Source organism: Camellia sinensis, chromosome 14 (genome assembly GCF_055761805.1).
Source record: "Camellia sinensis isolate YWXY chromosome 14, ASM5576180v1, whole genome shotgun sequence".
NCBI classification, from domain to species: domain Eukaryota; kingdom Viridiplantae; phylum Streptophyta; class Magnoliopsida; order Ericales; family Theaceae; genus Camellia; species Camellia sinensis.
In genome coordinates, this window is record NC_138974.1 from 6,878,969 (window position 1) to 6,895,208 (window position 16,240).

Genomic DNA, 16,240 nt, shown 5'->3' on the forward strand with positions numbered 1-16,240 from the left:
TGGGAGTAAATCATTTCATGATATTCTAGGCAAGCTGGGCATATGAGATATCTTCGCACCAGCTTGAGGGAGAATGTTCAAATATTTCATTGTTTCCTTATTTAGATTAGATTGTGATTGATTAATTGATTGTGATTCCTTAATTAGTGCCTTAAGGCTTCCTTTTGTACAGTTGATTGATTAATATAAAAGGAAATGATATCATAATCATCACTCAAGCTTTGTATTCTCTTAAATTACAAGAGAGACCCATCAATCAAACAGATAAATAAAGATTGTTGTTGTATAGAACAGTCAGATGAACTAATCAAACCATACCCAGAACCAGAGTCGGCAAAGAGCAGAAGAGCAGTGGATTGAGCCGAAATAGACAGAGATATTGTCGGATGAGCAGAAGAGGTGTCGACTGGTCTTGGTGGGCTTCTGACAGCAGTCAATTAGGCCTGGGTGACTTTCGACAGGGCCTAGGTGGCCTTCAACAACAGCCGACCAGGCCTGGGTGGCCTTCGGTGACTGTTGACCAAGCCTGGGAGGCCTTCAGCAGCAGTCGATCAGGCTTGGGTGGCCCACGACAGTAGGTGACTCAACCTGGGTGACCTCTGGCTGCTGCCAGGACCCCTACACACACAATGAGTTGATGAAACTAGATGGGTGGCTTTGTAGTGGCTGTAAGGTGGTGTGGGGTGGCAGTGTGGTGGTGTATAGGTTAGGTTTGTGGCTTTGATACCATGATAGTTTTGGAGAAGAGAAAGAGATAGAGAATAAGTGAGTTATATTAAGAATAAAACATAATTACAGGAGTGCCATAAGGCATGAATTACGGGCTAGCTCATTACAACCCATTACATCAATCAAGGAACAAATCGGAATAATATAATTTCCTACTCTAACACCCTTCATTGGATGGAGCCCCAATATCTGCTTTGGAAGCCTAGGGTGAAGCTCATAGGTCCATTTTGCATGCACTAAAGACTTTTTGGTCCAAGAAATGTAATTGGTAGATTTTTATTTCTATTATTAATGTTATTTAAGTAATTATTAGTTAGATTATTTTTATGTGTTTCCAAATCAAATTAGGGTTTAGTTTCTTATTTTAAATAGGGTTTTTTGGCCTATAAATAATGGGTTTCGCTTTGTTTTACTCAAAGTTGCCTCAAAAAATATTGGCGCTGTTTGGGAATGATGGGTTGAGGCTATTATAACCTGAAATGAGAAATAAGCTAAAAAGCAAAACTGTTCAAAGTTTTTCAAAAAAATAAAAATAAAAATAGGCTCAGCGCCGGACAGTGTAGGTTGTGCCTACACTCTCACAGCCTCAAAAGTCATCATCAACGGCTAAATTACCATTTTACCCCTTTACATCAATTTAAAAAATTATAATTTAGGGACAACTTTGTCATTTTAAATTCAAACATCATTTCAACACACTTTTCAATACAACAACTCAACTAAAAATTCATCTCATTTTCCCAAACACAAAAACTAAAATAGCCTACTAAAATAGCCAAAAAGCTGAAAAGCTTCTAAAATAGCCACTTCCCAAATGAGGCCATTGTGATGATTAGGTTGTGGCTATTTTAAGTGTCCCTCTTTTTCTCCTACTTTGTTCTACATCACTAATGCTGATTTGCTAGCAAAAAAGCAACTCTAGAGACCAAGACACTATGAAGTACTGACACTTCAGAACAAGTGTTGTAGCCGTGTCAGACACAGGAACACGATGTGGACACAAATGGGACACGCCATGTGGTATGTCCCTTTATGTAATTAATTCTTTTTCAAGGGACACCTCAGGGACATGCCAAGGACACCAATTAGTTTTTTTTCCCTATTCTTTCGTGTTTTTGATGGCTGTTGAATGTTTATTATTTTTTTATTAGATTTAAATAATGAATAGATCATTCATAAAAAAGACATAAAAGATAAGAGTAAACTTAAGAGTGAGGTTATATATATATTGAATTAGTGTTAAATGTTATTAATTTTGATTATTTGTGAATGTTATAATAAACTACATAGCAAATAAATAAAGGAGTAATTACTCGTTGGTCCTGTTATAAGGACCTATGCACTATTAAGTCCCACTTTGTATAGATCAAAAAGTCCACAATTGTTAGTGACATTTTTCTAAATCTGTCGCCAAAAATTGACAATTAGTGACGTTTTTCTATGATGATCTTCTATATTTGTCACTAAAAAATGACAGTTAGTGACGTTTTCTGTAACGAATTTTTCAGTTGTCACTAAACACTAACAATTAGTGACATTTTCCTGTGACGAATTTTTCAACTATTGCTAAAAACTAACAATTAGTGACATTTTTTTATGAAAATGCCACTAAAAAGAAGAAAAAAAATATTGTGGTAACAATTAAAAGTGAAGAAGATGTTTTGATGCACTAGAAAGTCATAAAAAAGTCAAGAGGTCTTATTGGTGCATCCATCTTCCTAATATGACTTTTTAGTCAATTCTTATATATAATGTATTGACGTGTCCCCGCCATGTCCACGTCCTCATTTTTTTTAAATCACCGTGTCCCGTGTCCATGCTTCTTAGCCATGTTTTCTTCGATCTATTCTGCCATATTGTTGTTCAGTTCTATGATGATGCAGAGGGAATCAAAATCGCATACTTTCTAGCTCCATTTAGTTACTTCTGAATGGCCCTTTATTAAAAAAAAAAATTAAAAAAAAAAGCATCAAGAGCCAAAACAAGCAATGTCTCAGATGTTTAATTCGTGACTCTTTTTGATCTATAGGGAAATTTAAGCAACAAGCAGATCCAAAGAAAATTAAGATGAGGGCAGCAGGAGTTACCTGCATTTTCGATAACAGTTCCAGACCAATTTGTGATTGTATAAATTGCAAGAGCAATAGCACCGACAGGGTCAATCCACCAGTAGAACTCATCACCAAGAACAGCTGCAACTAACCCGACTACATTGGTTACCACATCAAAATAGTGATCCTGGCAATCAACATAAAAAAGAAGTTATACAACTAAAAAAATGGGGAACCGAAAGGTTGAGAGCAAGAGCAATGTGGGATATACCTTTGCATAAGCACGGACAATTGTGCTTCCTGAGCTTCGGCAGTAAAACCACAGTGCAAGTTTTATCGCCGTAGCAGATAACATGATTGCATACAACCATACCAATTGATCAGTGGTCATCTTTTCAGAAGCTTCATCTTCAACTAGTTGTTCTACAGCCTGGACCAATACCTGAAAGCCTATAAAAATGCATGGATATAACAACTTTATTTATTTGTTTGCTTTTTATGTATGTTGTATTCCAATAGGTTCGTTTTTTTCTCTTGTGGTGCTCAAAATGCTGTGCAGCATTAACTCATTGAATTCCTTGAGACTTGGACATTGTGAGACAACTGGATGCACAGCTTTTTACATGTTACTTACAGCATAGACACCGACAACACTACTACAAAATGGAAGGAAAGAAAGGAAAGGAAAAGATAAAAAGAGAAAGAAAGAGCATGCAATAGCCAATGTGGTGAAGAAACACATTTAAGCTTTTTGATGACAACTCACTCTACCATATCAGAAGATCAGATGGTTGCTATTACACCCAAAATAGAGAAAAATAATAATAATGTTTGAAGCATATTACACAAGAGTGCTTTAATTTTTAACAAATAATGTAATAAGTAACCACATGACAGGTGAACATATGAAAGCATTATTACTTCTTATTTCTCAAATGATCAGTAGTCAAATATTTCTTGCTATGCTGCTATGCATGGTGGAATAATTAGACTTCATGTTAAGAAATTACTATGATAAAAATCCATCCAAAGCACAAACACAACAAATAAGAAAAGATGGCTTGATTTTTAAATCAAGCACGAAGTAAATCCAAAAAAATGAAAATATTTGTCGAACCAAGAATGACAGTCCAGCAGTATGGAGAGTTAAAAGCACTAAAAACTCGACTTTACAATAGCCTAGAACAAAGATCATGGAAAGACGAAAAAGAGCAAATCTGTGATTTCACATGAACCACATTTATCAAGAATTAAAGATTTGGAATTATTTTAGTTTTTATGTCATTATAGTAGGTTTTAGTAAGTAAGGGTACAATGGTAATTCTAATAATTGTAGGACATGGGTTGTAAGGGTTGCCCACGGGTTTAATTTTGGGTCAAGTTATTAAATGGGTCATTATATATGGACTTTGTTACGTCTAAAATAATCTTAGTGATCAAAAGTCCATGTTTCCTATTTTGATATTAAAGTAAAATTAGAAGTCATTAAAGTTTTCTACTATGATTGAAGTAGAATTAGAAGTCATAGTTGGTCTAGAATATTAATAGTTGCTAAATATTGTTAGTTTCTAAATTTGAGATATAGCCCTTATAGAATTATGAGAGTAAATATTATGAGAATTTGAGATTGTGTTTGTGTGATTGGCATATCCATTTTGAGGATGAAGCATCTCTCTCTCTCTCTCACACTCTCTCTCTCTCTCTCTCTCTTCTCTACTTCTATCTAGCAAGATTACTGTTTGTGAGAATATATTGTATATATGGCATGATTGTGTATATTAGGAATTAGGCATAAATTAGACATATAGGCATATTTCCTTTTTCAGTCATTCCTTGTTCAACCATAGATTTAGGGCTATATAAACTGATGAATACTTTGTAACTATATAAAATTGAATACACAATGTTCTTCGGAAACTTATATGGTATTAGAGCCATGTTCGTAACCCTAGCGCCGTCATCTTCCTCAGCCGTCTCTGGTTTTCGGATTACAATTGAAAAATCATGATCAATCTGCGTGCTCGCGAGCCCTAGCATAGACGTCTCCCTCAGCCATCTTTGCTTCGCCTCGTTGCCTCGTCGCCGTCTCCCTCAGCCATCTCTGCTTCGCCTTGTCTGATCTCTCTCTCTGCTCATCTGGTCGTGGTAGCCTGGTTTGGGGTTACGCGACCACAGTATCTTTCACTCTGCTCGTCTACTCGTGGTAGCCTGGTTTGGGGTTAGTAAACTTGAAACTTATTTTAGGATTATTATTGTTTGACCCTAGCACCTTCTGAATATTATAGTTTTAACCCATTAATTCTATAAACTCTTGTTTCATTATAATGTTGGACACTAAAACCCAAGCCATCAAGTGCAAACTCACTGGTAACAATTATACTTATTGGGCCAGTGTTATGAACTTTCTTCTTAGTCAGAAAAATGGGGTTATGTTTCTGATTCTATTCCTCGGCCATTGGACTCAAAGGCGGAAGGATATCTGACTTCCTGTGATACTTGGGATTGTGATAATGCCTAAGTTCTAACCTAGTTTCATAATTCTGTGGAGGACCATATTAGAATAATGTTTTCTAACTACAATACTGCCAAGGAGGTGTGAGATTATTTACTAGGTGTTTATCAGCTGTCCAACTTTGCCAAGCGGTATGAGTTGGAAACAGCTATTCAGAGTGCTTGTCAACGGGATCAGACTATTCAGGATTTCTATATTGAGATGACAGGTCTCTGGGATCAATTGACTCTCATAGAACCACCTAGCCTCAAGGTACTAGACACTTACGTTGAGTTTCGGGAGCAGGGTTGTTTAGTGCAGTTCTTAGCAGCGTTTTTTTCCCAGTATGAGGCTATTCATGATGGCATCCTTCATCGGTCTCCTAACCCCTCTGTGGATGCTATTGTTCGTGAACTCCTCTCCGAGGAAACCAGTCTTAAAACGGCCAGTCAGACTCTATCTCCATCTGTCTTCTTAGCTCCTACTCAGCCTCCTCTGCTGTCGAACCCCCCTCATCTTCAAGACACTGCAAAGCCCAAGAAAGGGCCACTTCCTCTGATGAGTGTGCTTTTTGCCATCAGAAGGGCCATTGGAAATACAACTGTCCTAAGAAGGGCCGTCAGTCTGCTCAGACTTCTCAGCCGTCTCAGCCACAATTCTGAGGTCCCGCTCCGAGTACTTTTCGCCCTCCTGTTGCTTATAATGCATCTGCTCCGACTTCTGATCCTGACTTGGTTTCCTTGAGTGCCCAGATTGCCCAGTTTCAGCATCTCTAATCCACCTCTTAGTCATTTTCATCTGCCTCTGCTCTGACCTCTCTTCATTCAAGTTTGCTTGGGTCCTCTTTAGATATTCCTTCCTCTGTTTGGCTTTTGGATTCTGGTGCCTCTCATCATATGACTCTTCACCTTTCCTTACTCCAAAACTATATCCCACCTCCCTTTTCTATTACTATTAATATTACTAATGAGTCTGGTATGTCTGTCCTATCTATTAGGTCTGTCTTGTCCTCTGTCATGTCTGCTGTTACTATTCCCTCTATTTTTTATGTTCCTCAACTGTCTGTTAGCTTACTTTCTATAAGTCAACTTGATGTTTTTGGTTTTGATGTTATCTTTTCTTCTTCTGTCTGTTGTGTGTAGGATCGGGTGTCTAAGAAGCAGATTGGAACCGGCCGTAGAGTTGGAGATCTCTATGTGGTGGAAAGCCTACATCTTCCTCTGTCTCCTCCTCCGTTGCACTTCCATCTTTTCAGTTAAATTCTCAGCCGAGTCAGTTTTATTTATGGAATTCTCGCTTAGATCATTTGTCTGTTGACCGCTTGCGGTGTTTAGCTCAGTCAAGATTGTTAGGTAAAGTTTCTCCTAGTCAAATTAATAAGTGTCGAGGATGTAAGCTTGCTAAAATGACAGCTTTACCTTTTAATAACAATACTTCTATTTCTGCTTCCCCTTTTTCTCTTGTACATATTGATGTTTGGGGCCTTCTCCAGTTCTCACTAAAGGGAGTTCTGCGTACTGTGTCCTTTGTTGATGATTGTACCTGTTATACCTGAGTTTATCTTATGACTCATAAATCTGACTTCTACCAGATATATCGTACCTTTCAGTCTATGATCACTACACAGTTTGAAGCCACAATTAAAATACTCTGGTCTGACTTGGGTGGAGAATACTTTAAAACTGAATTCTGTGAGTATTTGGCTACAATAGGCACCATTCACCAAACCTCCTGTACTGATACCCCTGCCCAAAATGGTTGTGCTAAGCGTAAACACCGTCATCTCCTTGAGACAGCTCGATCTCTCCTTCTCTCAGCCTCTATTTCGGCACCATTCTGGGGTGAGGCAGTTCTTACCGCTGCTTTCCTCCTTAATCGCATGCCGACTCCCCTACTCTCCGATTAATCCTCATATAAGGCTCTGTATTCCTAACCTCCTAATTATTCCCTTCTGCGTGTCTTTGGATTTGCTTGTTTTGTCCTCCTTTCCAATAAAGATAGGACCAAACTTAGTGCCCGGTTTGTCTTGTGTGTCTTTTTGGGTTATAGTCTCACTCAGAAATACTACTGCTGTTACGACCTTGTCTCTCGTCGCCTTTATGTCTCCTGTCATGTTGCCTTTCTCGAACGTCTGGCTTACTTTCGACTTTTCCCTCTCACTGCTCCCGTTTTCAAAGAGGATTTGGTTCACATTGACCCATTTCCTTTTGAGGTCCCGTCTGATGAGTATATCTCCACTGTTCTTCTTGAGGTCATTCCTAATTCTCCGTCTACGTCACCCATGGCTCCTTCTCCTTCTTCGGCTTCTTCTTCCCCTCCATTGTTGGTCTATTCTCGTCGCCAGGCTCCCCTACCACCAGTTGTCTCTATTCCTGCTGCTACTCCTACTTCTGATGACTCTGATCTTGCTGCACGCTGATATCTTACTCGTGAGCGTCGTCCTCCAAACAAGTTGGATTGGTCTAATACATGTTTTTCTACTTCCTATCGTACTTTTTTGTCTGTTATTCATTCTTTTTCAGAACCTCAGTCTTACACCGAGGCCTGTCAGGATCCTAATTAGGTTCAAGCTATGGAGGATGAGTTGTTTGCCTTGCAGAAGACTAACACTTGGGAGTTGGTTCCTTTGCCTGCTGGCAAAAATATAGTTGGTTGCAAATGGGTCTATAAAGTCAAGACTCATTTTGATGGTTCTCTCAAGCATTACAAAGCTCTCTTGGTTGCCAAGGGTTTCTCACAGAAGTATAGTATTGCTTATGATGAGACGTTTGCCCCTGTTGTCAAGATGACTACTGTCCATACCTTGACTTATGTTGCTGCTGTTCGACATTGGCCTCTCTATCAGATGGACGTTAAGAATGCTTTTCTTAACGGTCATCTCACTGAGGAGGTCTACATACGTCCTCCCCCTAGTCTTCCCCACTCCTCTGGGCAGGTTTGTCATCTTCGACGTGCTCTATATGGTTTGAAGCAGTCTTCTCGTGCTTGGTATGATCGCTTTCAGACTGCTGTTACCGAGCTTGGGTTTTATCCTTCTGCTTCCAACTTTGCTTTGTTTCTAAGACATATCTCGGCTGGTTTTGTTGCTCTCCTACTCTATGTGGATGATATGATCATCATTGGCTCTAATTCTTCTATTATCTCTGAGGCCAAGCAACATCTTTTCCGCACCTTCAAAATGAAAGATCTAAGTCCATTGCGGTATTTTCTTGGTATTGAGGTTGCCTCTTCTACAAAGGGCTATTTTCTGTATCAGGCTAAGTATGCTAATGAGGTTATTCACCATGCTGGTCTTATTGATACTAAGGTTTTTGATACACCTATTGAGCTTAATGTGAAGCTCAACTCTACTAATGGTGTCCCTCTGGATGATCCCACGTTCTATCGCAAGCTTATAGGTTGTTTAGTTTATTTGACTGTTACTCGCCCTAATCTTGCTTATGTTGTTCGTGTGGTTAGTCAGTTCGTTTCTGCTCCTCACTCTACCCATTGGGCTGCTTTGGTTCGCATTCTTCGCTATCTCCGGGGTATCATCTTTCAGGGCTTACTGTTGTCCTCTACTTCCTCTTTAGACTTGGTGGCCTATGTTGATTCTGATTAGGCTGGTGATGTTAATGATCGCAAGTCCACCTCTGGTCTCTGTATGTTCCTTGGCGATTCCTTGATCTCTTGGAAAAGCAAAAAACAAACTGTTGTTGCTCGCTCTACTGCCGAAGCTGAGTAGCGTGCTATGGCTCATGCTACTGCTGAACTTGTTTGGCTTCGTTGTCTTCTTTCTAATTTGGGTGTACCTCAGCCTTCTCCGACCTTTCTCTATTGTGACAACCGCAGTGCTATTCAGATTGCCCACAATACTGTCTTCCATGAACGGACGAAACACACTGAGATTGATTGTTACTTTGTCCGCTAGCATCTACAGTCTAACTCTATCTCACTTCCTTTTGTCTCCTCGGCTTTGTAACTTGCGGACTTCTTCACCAAAACTCAAACTACCACTTGGTTTCAGTTTATTCTTAGCAAACTCTCAGTGTTTTTTGCTAAAACACCTTGAGTTTGAGCGGGGATGTGAAAGTATATTGTATATATGGCATACTTGTGTATGTATGGCATGATTGTGTATATTAGAAATTAGGTGTAAATTAGGCATATAGGCGTATTTCCTTTTTCAGTCATTCCTTGTTTAGCCATAGATTTAGGGCTATATAAACTGATGAATACTTTATAACTATATACAATTGAATACAAAATATTCTTCAAAAACTTACACTGTTCACATCACTATTCACAGTGCTCAGAACAGCCACCCGACAATCCCTAAACACTCGTGTTTTCATTCCCAAAACTCTACCCTTTTACAAACCCCCTTAAACTCCTATTTTTTAAATACTTTTGCAGCCACAAAATCCCACAAAATCCTGCCCTATAAGTCTATTATTGCTGCTGCTAGTGTACTTAAACCGGGCTCACTACTTGTAAGAAAGTAATCCCTACTCGTCCTACATCAACAACTATAACCAGCAACAACAACAAAATTCCAATGTTAATATTAACCAACATGCACGATGCATTAGTTCATTTTGAAAAGATGATGTACTATTTAAATGAATAACCACCCTCCCTGGAAACTAATGGCAGGTTAAAACACAATTACATACCGAGTGTGGCCATGATAGCAGCAAAGATAATTATGCCTACTGGTTGCACCCTCAATTTCCCAATAGGATACTTATAGATGTTAATGTTTTTCATTGACAAGTGAGTGAACCAAAGTATGCCACCAGCCATGAGATCAAGTAAGGAATCCAGTGTTGATGCAGCAATGGCTATTGATCCGGTCTCTATTGTAGCATAAATCTGCAAGACATGATGCATATATATCATTGGTATGAAATAATAAATACAGCTATATATTCTCTACGTCAACTTATCACTCAAAGTCATACAAAGACTGTTTATTTTTCATACAAAGAGTGTCTCTTATGTCAACTTATCACCCAAAGAGTGTTTATTTTTCAGCTATATATTCTCTACGTCAACTTATCACCCAAGGTCATACAAAGAGCGTTTATTTTTTATTCTTTCTATTTAGTCCAAAGCAAAAAGTATGGCATACATGGCAAGATATATTTGTTTTCATTAATTGCTTAATAACTATCTCCAAACACGGGAATCAATCACGAGTATCCACGTAGGAGGTGATATAAAATGGACACAAAAAACTGGGGACATAGCATTTCCCATTAATGTAACCTCTTTAAGTACCTTAACATAACATCTTCTTCAAAACTTTTGTTTTGTTGAACAAGACAACTGAAAACAGGCATATCTCAAAGACGCAGAACACTTTCAGAAAAATGAAACGTCACTTTGTAACAAAAAATAAAAAGGAAAAAGAGTAAATCTACAAAGTGAAACTGTTAACTTCCTAACTCATATCATGTATTAGACTGTTAAAATGTACCATGTCAGGATAACTTCCAGAAGTCAAACCCAGAAATTTTGATTAAACTACAAGTAATTACAACTCACCTTGAATGCCAGTAGGATAACATTTGCATAATTAGATATCTTCATTGCTCTTTCTTGTTGGGCTTGTTCTTCGAAATCTTCCTCATCAATGCTGTCAGATGTCATCAAAGAATCAGCTTCCTCAAATGATTTCAAGGTTGCAATTTGTCTTTCATAGTATTCTTTTTCTCCTATAAACAAGGAAATGTCAGATTAAGAGAAAGAGAACAAACGAGGCGAGAGAGAGAGAGAGAGAGAGAGAGAGAGAGAGAGAGAGAGAGAGAGAGAGTTTGGCCATCATTTTTTAACACATGCATTATGTCATGTGCAATCCGGTCTAACATACAACTTACAAGTGCTTATGTGCTTATATGCAGACACCTGCAATAAGCAATGTCCTAAAGTATGAATTTAGATAGTTAACAACTAAGTGGAAACTTTAGCGAAACCCAAATGAACATAAATCCTAAGAATTTTTTATAATATTTTGGGTGTATGACCCCAAATACAGTGAAATAAACCAAACGAAACTAAACCAAACAAAGCTTTGTGTCCCAATCAAGTGGGCTCGGATACGTGAATCCTTTTTTCGTCATTTCATACTATTAAAAGCTATATGCTCGGTTAAATTAAATAAATTTGTTTAATTCTTTTACTATCACATCCCAAGTCAATTTACGTCTTCCCCTAACATTTCCTTTTACAGTGATCTTATCACATTCTTCTTTACCGTTTCATCTGCTAGTCTTCATTGTACATACCAAACCATCTTAGTTTGTTTTTTCTCAACATATTTTTAATTGGTGCTACTCCTACCATTTAATGTATATTCATTTCTATTTCTCTCTGTCCAAAACTTACCAAACACCCACCCAAGCATCCTCATCTTAACTGTACTCATTTTATGAGCGTGTTGTTTCTTAATTGTCCAATATTATGTAAACTGCAAAGTATCATTGGTCTTACAATTGTTTTATAAAATTTTCTTTTCAATTTTGTTAGCATCATTGATCACAAAATATGCCAAAAGCACCCCACTTGAACCAACCTACTTTGATTCTATTACAGGTGGGAATTTCTAACACAAAATGAATCATACACGAAGTTAGGGGTTAGGGTTGAACATTTTTCGACATGAACACAATTATGACACGATACAATAACATGATAAATAAATAGGGTTAGTGTCAAACCTGCATAATATGAAGTTGACACAGAAAACCCATTTAATAGAGAATTAGTTACAAATTTTAATATTATTTTCATTAAAGGATGTCAGACATGTTTCAATCTCTTATGTAACCTACACAATTAAATAAAGAAAATATGTAAAATAGTATTTTGAGGTTAATATAGTCATTTTGTCTTTTATTTGAGAGAGCATGATCTTTTCATTTATTACTTTGAAGTCAATAAAAATATATATATATATATATATATTTTTTTTTTGAATAAAATAGAGTTAAAATTAAATATTTTTTTTGAATAATTTCATTTAGTAGATATTAGTTTCATGAAATTAAACTTAAGAAAAAGCTTTAATCTTTCCATACACTTAGTATTTTTAATTACGACGAATTTTTAGCACGATTCGTTAACATGGCACGAATCAGACGTGAATCCAAATAACATGACACAATAACACAAAATAATAATAATAATAATAATATTGTGTTAATGTTAAGAGAATTCTGACACGAATCTGAGATGACATGACACGACACAACACAAACACGATGCCCACCCTTAGATTCTATGGATCACTTCTCTATTATTTTTACTTCCATTGTTACTAAAGTTACATATTCAATTTAGCTAATAATTTTAAACCCTTTTGACTCAAATGATTATCTCCAGATTTCTAATTTAGTGCTAATTCCTCCCTTAGTTTCATCCACTAGAACAATATCATTTGCGAACAACATACACCATGGGACATCATCCTGATTGTGTTTACTTAATTCATCCATGACAAGGCAAATAGGTAAGGACTCAAAGCTTACTTTTGGTATAGTCCTACAATGATTGAAAATTCACTAGTTTCTAGAACAGGTGAACTAATTGTAGTCACAACCTCATTATACATATTTTTATCACATAAATATACTCCTTGGTTACACTTTTTTTTTCCTCTACCACCCACTATATTATGGCCTCGTTTGGGAAGTGACTATTTTAGTAGGCTATTTTAGTTTTTGGCTATTTTAAGTAGGCTAAAATTTTTTTGTTTGGGAAGATGATTGGATTTTTTTGTGGTTGGATGTGATGTTTGTGAGAGAAAAAGTGAAATGATTATGGGTTTGATGTGATATTTTGTCTTATTAGCTATTTTAGCCTATTTTGTCTTTTTGTGATTTTTAGCCTAAATTTGGCTATTTTTTTTCTTCCCAAACACTAAGCAACCTGTCATAAGGTTTTTTTCAAAATCTATAAAAACTATATGAAAACCCACCTCTTCTCTTTTCACTTTTTCATTAATCTACTTAGTAAATATATAGTTTCCACAATTGATTGGCCTAGCATAAATCCAAACTAATTAACTAACAATTACCCTCTCTCACAATCATTGTATGACTCATCAACTTAATACATCTATAGTTGTTACAATTTTAGATATTTCCTTTATTTTTATATATAGGTACAAATATACTTTTTCTCCGCTCATCATACATTTTCTTAATCATTAGAATCTTATCAAATAATTTTGTTAACCAAGAGCTAAGCATTTTCAATGTCAATAAGAATACAATCCAGTCCCAATGCTTTACCTAATTTCATCCTCTTTAATATAAATTCCACTTCAAACTCCTTTATTGGATGACAAAACTTATACTCTCTAGTTCCATCAATGCTACCATATTTCTCTCCTAAAGTTTCTAAATGTTTCTCATTTAACATTTTCTCAAAATAACATTTTCACCTTTACATAATATCATCATCCTTCACTAATACCCTCGAATCCTCACTGTTTATACACTTGACTTTTTCAGAATCTTTTGTTTTTCTTCTTCTCAATTCAACAAAGTTTGTAAATATTTTTTCTCTTTTTAATATATAATTAGGGAGTCATTTTCTCCTAGCCCGCACCCGCACCCGCACCAGCACCCGCACCCGCACCTCCAGAAATGGATTTCATTAGAGAAAGAAAATCCCAAAATGGGTACAAGAGCTCTCAAGCTCTAAAATATTCAATATCAAAATATCAACTGAATACTAAAGGAGACTAACCACCTATTTATAGGATAAAAAACCAAACTAATTCTAACTAACTCTAATGGTACTAAAACATAACAACCATACTAATTCTAACTACATCAAACTTCCCCTATGAAGAAAACAACTTGTCCTCAAGTTGGGACTACAATAAAATGACTCAAGACAACACCATCAACAAAATGACTCAAAACAATGATTCAGGGAAGCAAAATGAACATGCAACAGCGAACAACACTAAGTAGTTACAAGTCCTTATTCAAGATCATCCTAGCAAATATCCTTCCATCAAAACAAGTTATCATTTATGCACATCAACCGAAGCCATGTTGAGGTGTGAATAGGCCACTCATGTAGCATGCCGTTTTGGAAGCAAGATTACATCAAAATCATGCTTCTCACATGGTCCCAAAATAAACTCATCCTTCCTCCAAAAAGCCGGCTCCGGGTACCAAATCATCACAAATGGCTTTGGAGATAGCATAAGAGGCATTTCTCACAAAAAAAGATCATTCAACACCCATGAAACTTCAATGTCATGACACTCCACCATAATAAGCCAACAACAACAATCTCAACCAACATAAGAAAGACCTCAAACAAATACAAGGGACACGTAGGTGGACAAATTCAAACTTCTAACCTCCTAGTAAGGTGCATGAACTCTTGGCCAATGGGATATCTTCGTAAACATTCCAAAATTAAAAAAGAAAAAAAAAAGTTTGGAAATTAATAAGAAAACAAAACTTGGAGTGGGCTAGTCATAGAAAGATTGTTCAAAATTTTGATGTAGTAAGCTCAAAGAACCAACTACTCATTGTGCTAAAAAAAAAAAGTCAAAGTAACAGTGGCACCAAGGAGTGCAAAACAAATTTTGAGAGGCGACAAGTGGTGCGTAATGTATTCAAAAAAGTTTTAGATGGGACAAATGTCATCCAAAATATAAACTACTACTCTTGTATTAATATATATATATATATATATATATATATATATTCAAGATATCCAAGCGAATACCCACAACTCTTAGTGGCGCCACCCCTGGTTTTTTCAAACAGTATCTTAACTCTCAATTAAATGCTGAAAACGCTATGTGAAAATCGTTTTCATAATCTCAGCAACAAATGTATCTTGAAACTTTCAAATTTAACAACTCCATACTTAAATATCTCATTCTACAAATTTTCAATAATTAATCTCAGTTTTATCAAACAGACACACAATAACTATGCATTATCAACTAACAAAAATATAGACTACATATAAAGTATACATTTAAAGTGCCTATTTTTTTTAGGAGCCATAGAAGACTCTTATCTGCTAGTCAATTTGCTAGCAGAGAGACGGAACAAGAAGGAAACAAACAACAGGAAATTTGACTACCTTTCTGTCCCTATTTTCTACTCAACCAAACAGAGCAATCATGAAAAAAGAAATGTATCACCTTTTTTTTAGATCGAAATTATCTTACAGAGTTCACCGAAAAATTTGAACAATCAAAACGAATATATGTATATATATATATATATATAGAGAGAGAGAGAGAGAGAGAGAGAGAGAGAGAGGGGAACCTTGAGTTAAATCAGTGGTTTTGGAGAAATCAATTAGAGAAGCAGACTCGAGGTCGAGGCCAGGTCGGAGCTTATCAGGGAGTCTGGACACGAAGTCTTGTCTGAACGAGTTTACCGAATTCCGGCGACTGAGTCGTAAGCGGCGGCCGCTACTACTCAGCCTCCGACCATCGGTTGCCGCCGGCACCAACAGCGGCGCTTTTGCTTCCGACTCCCCGTCCGTATTCATTCCAATCCTAACTCACAAACCTTCTTCACAACCCCAACCCAACACCACGCAGCCACTACATATAGATAGATCTAGATAGAGAGGCTCGTACAATGCCGGTGTAGACAAAGATGTTTTCTTTTTTGAACGCGTCATGCGAAAAGGTTGTTTCTATCCTGTCCCGCCTTTTTCAACACCAATAATGTCCAGTGAAAGATACCATTTACACCTTAGACAAAATAATATAATTTAATATTTTAAAATTATAATTAAAAAAATTATAATTAATGATCTTAAAATAATATCATAATTAAAAAAATTAAATAATATAATTAAACCTTGGTTTGGTAAATATATTGGGACTAAATAAGCACATAAAGACAAAAAAAAATCACAAAATCACAAAGTGACAAAACACTTGACTTTTGATACAAAATTACCAAATTGACCCATATACAAATAAAAAGTC

The 16,240-nt window shown here is 36.5% G+C and overlaps 1 protein-coding gene across 1 annotated transcript in view; it reads right to left on the bottom strand.

The window, feature by feature from the left end:
- The window catches only part of LOC114321674 (metal tolerance protein 4), a 31,405-nt gene extending 15,433 nt beyond the window's left edge, over positions 1–15,972 (bottom strand). Inside the window, exons 1-5 of the mRNA XM_082906481.1 lie at positions 15,564–15,972; positions 10,801–10,970; positions 9,927–10,125; positions 3,052–3,230; positions 2,817–2,967 (exon numbers count right to left, since the gene is read on the bottom strand). Coding sequence (XP_082762607.1) covers positions 2,817–2,967; positions 3,052–3,230; positions 9,927–10,125; positions 10,801–10,970; positions 15,564–15,792 — 928 coding nt within the window. The 5' untranslated portion in view covers positions 15,793–15,972. The remainder of the gene's footprint in view (positions 1–2,816; positions 2,968–3,051; positions 3,231–9,926; positions 10,126–10,800; positions 10,971–15,563) is intronic.
- Between the last annotated feature and the right edge of the window lie 268 nt (positions 15,973–16,240).